The following is a 1,406-nucleotide window of genomic DNA, read 5'->3' on the forward strand; positions in this document are numbered from 1 at the left end:
ACTCACCGCGTCGACAGCATCACCAACCTTGGCAACCAGCTTCTGTAGGTCATGTCACGAGCAAGATGCGATTTGGTGGTACAAAAATATTTTTGTTAGGCAGTTGGTGGACGGTTTACACATGTAAACTCGGTGTTTGTGACTAGGTGGTGACGGACGGACGAGAATGGTATGTTGGTAGTTGTTGGTTGTACAAGTTGGCAAAGGATTTGCACACTCTTGGTTCGCCTGCTCGGTTACGTAAAGCCCTTGGCCCTCTCTCCCGAAACATGCCGTGCAAACCTCCAAACACGCGCCCCCGCGCTAAAAAACTCACACACGAACCCCCGCTCCCACTCCTCCATACCTCTGGCATCCCCGCCGCCGTACCATGCCGTACAATCTCGCGGTACGTTACCAGAGTCGGTACCAAGAAGACCCGTCGCTGCAAGCAAAAAAACACACGGAGGTTCACGACACAATCAAACCAACACAATCAAACAAACACAATCAAACCAACACAATCAAACAAACACAATCAAACAAACACAATCAAACAAACACAATCAAACAAAAACAATCAAACAAACACAATCAAACAAACACAATCAAACAAACACAATCAAACAAACACAATCAAACAAACACAATCAAACAAACACAATCAAACAAACACAATCAAACAAACACAATCAAACAAACACAATCAAACAAACACACAACAAAATGTTGACCTTTCCCTGAAGAGTCCATTTTAAAACTCAAACATACTCTGATACCTCCGCCGTACACAAGCCGTACACAAACGAAACCTTCCCCCCATAAAAAGCCCCACATGGCTCATGAGCCGCGCTGTGTACTCGTCCAGATAATTGCCGTGTTCGATAGACGCCACGCCGCATTTCACGGCGCGCTGTATGGCGGCGGGGGTGTAGGCGTGGGCGCACACGTAGGTCCCGGCCGCACCCGCCTCCTCCACGATCGCTTTGAGCTCCGCCTCGGAGAACTGCGTGTTGGTCAACCTGGGTCGTGATTTTTGAAGCAGGAGAAGGAGAAGGCAAAACAACAACATTATGCATCAGAAAAGAAAAAGAAAGAAAAGGGGAAGTGAAGCCCTAAGTCAGGTGACAAGATGTGGAAGTCGGAAATGAAATGACACCCCCCCCGCACCAGCACTGGCATGTTGGCAGCAGCCTGCCAACAGCTGCAGAACCCAGAAAGCACTAGCAGCTGATCTCAGCTGGGAATTCTTGTCAGGAGTTTCGAGTTTTAAATTTGTTCACTACTTTTACCCTCTGTAGCAGCCGGTACACAGTACGGTGCTATAAATACGCGCAGAGCGCGACCACCAGCAACTCGAGAGACCTTTTCAGCGGTCAGCTGCTACACCCTCCCTCTCTAGATTTTCGAGGGTTCGGAAGACGACC

At 48.7% G+C, this 1,406-nt stretch overlaps 1 protein-coding gene across 1 annotated transcript in view; it reads right to left on the bottom strand.

Annotated features, from left to right (window-relative positions):
• Window positions 1-95: 95 nt before the first annotated feature.
• The window catches only part of VOLCADRAFT_97225 (uncharacterized protein), a gene marked incomplete at both ends in the record, with an annotated part of 6,352 nt that continues 5,041 nt past the window's right edge, over window positions 96-1,406 (bottom strand). The window contains 4 exons of the mRNA XM_002956248.1: window positions 96-142; window positions 370-424; window positions 815-1,001; window positions 1,150-1,183. Coding sequence (XP_002956294.1) covers window positions 96-142; window positions 370-424; window positions 815-1,001; window positions 1,150-1,183 — 323 coding nt within the window. The remainder of the gene's footprint in view (window positions 143-369; window positions 425-814; window positions 1,002-1,149; window positions 1,184-1,406) is intronic.

This window comes from Volvox carteri, assembly GCF_000143455.1.
Source record: "Volvox carteri f. nagariensis unplaced genomic scaffold VOLCAscaffold_59, whole genome shotgun sequence".
NCBI lineage: Eukaryota > Viridiplantae > Chlorophyta > Chlorophyceae > Chlamydomonadales > Volvocaceae > Volvox > Volvox carteri.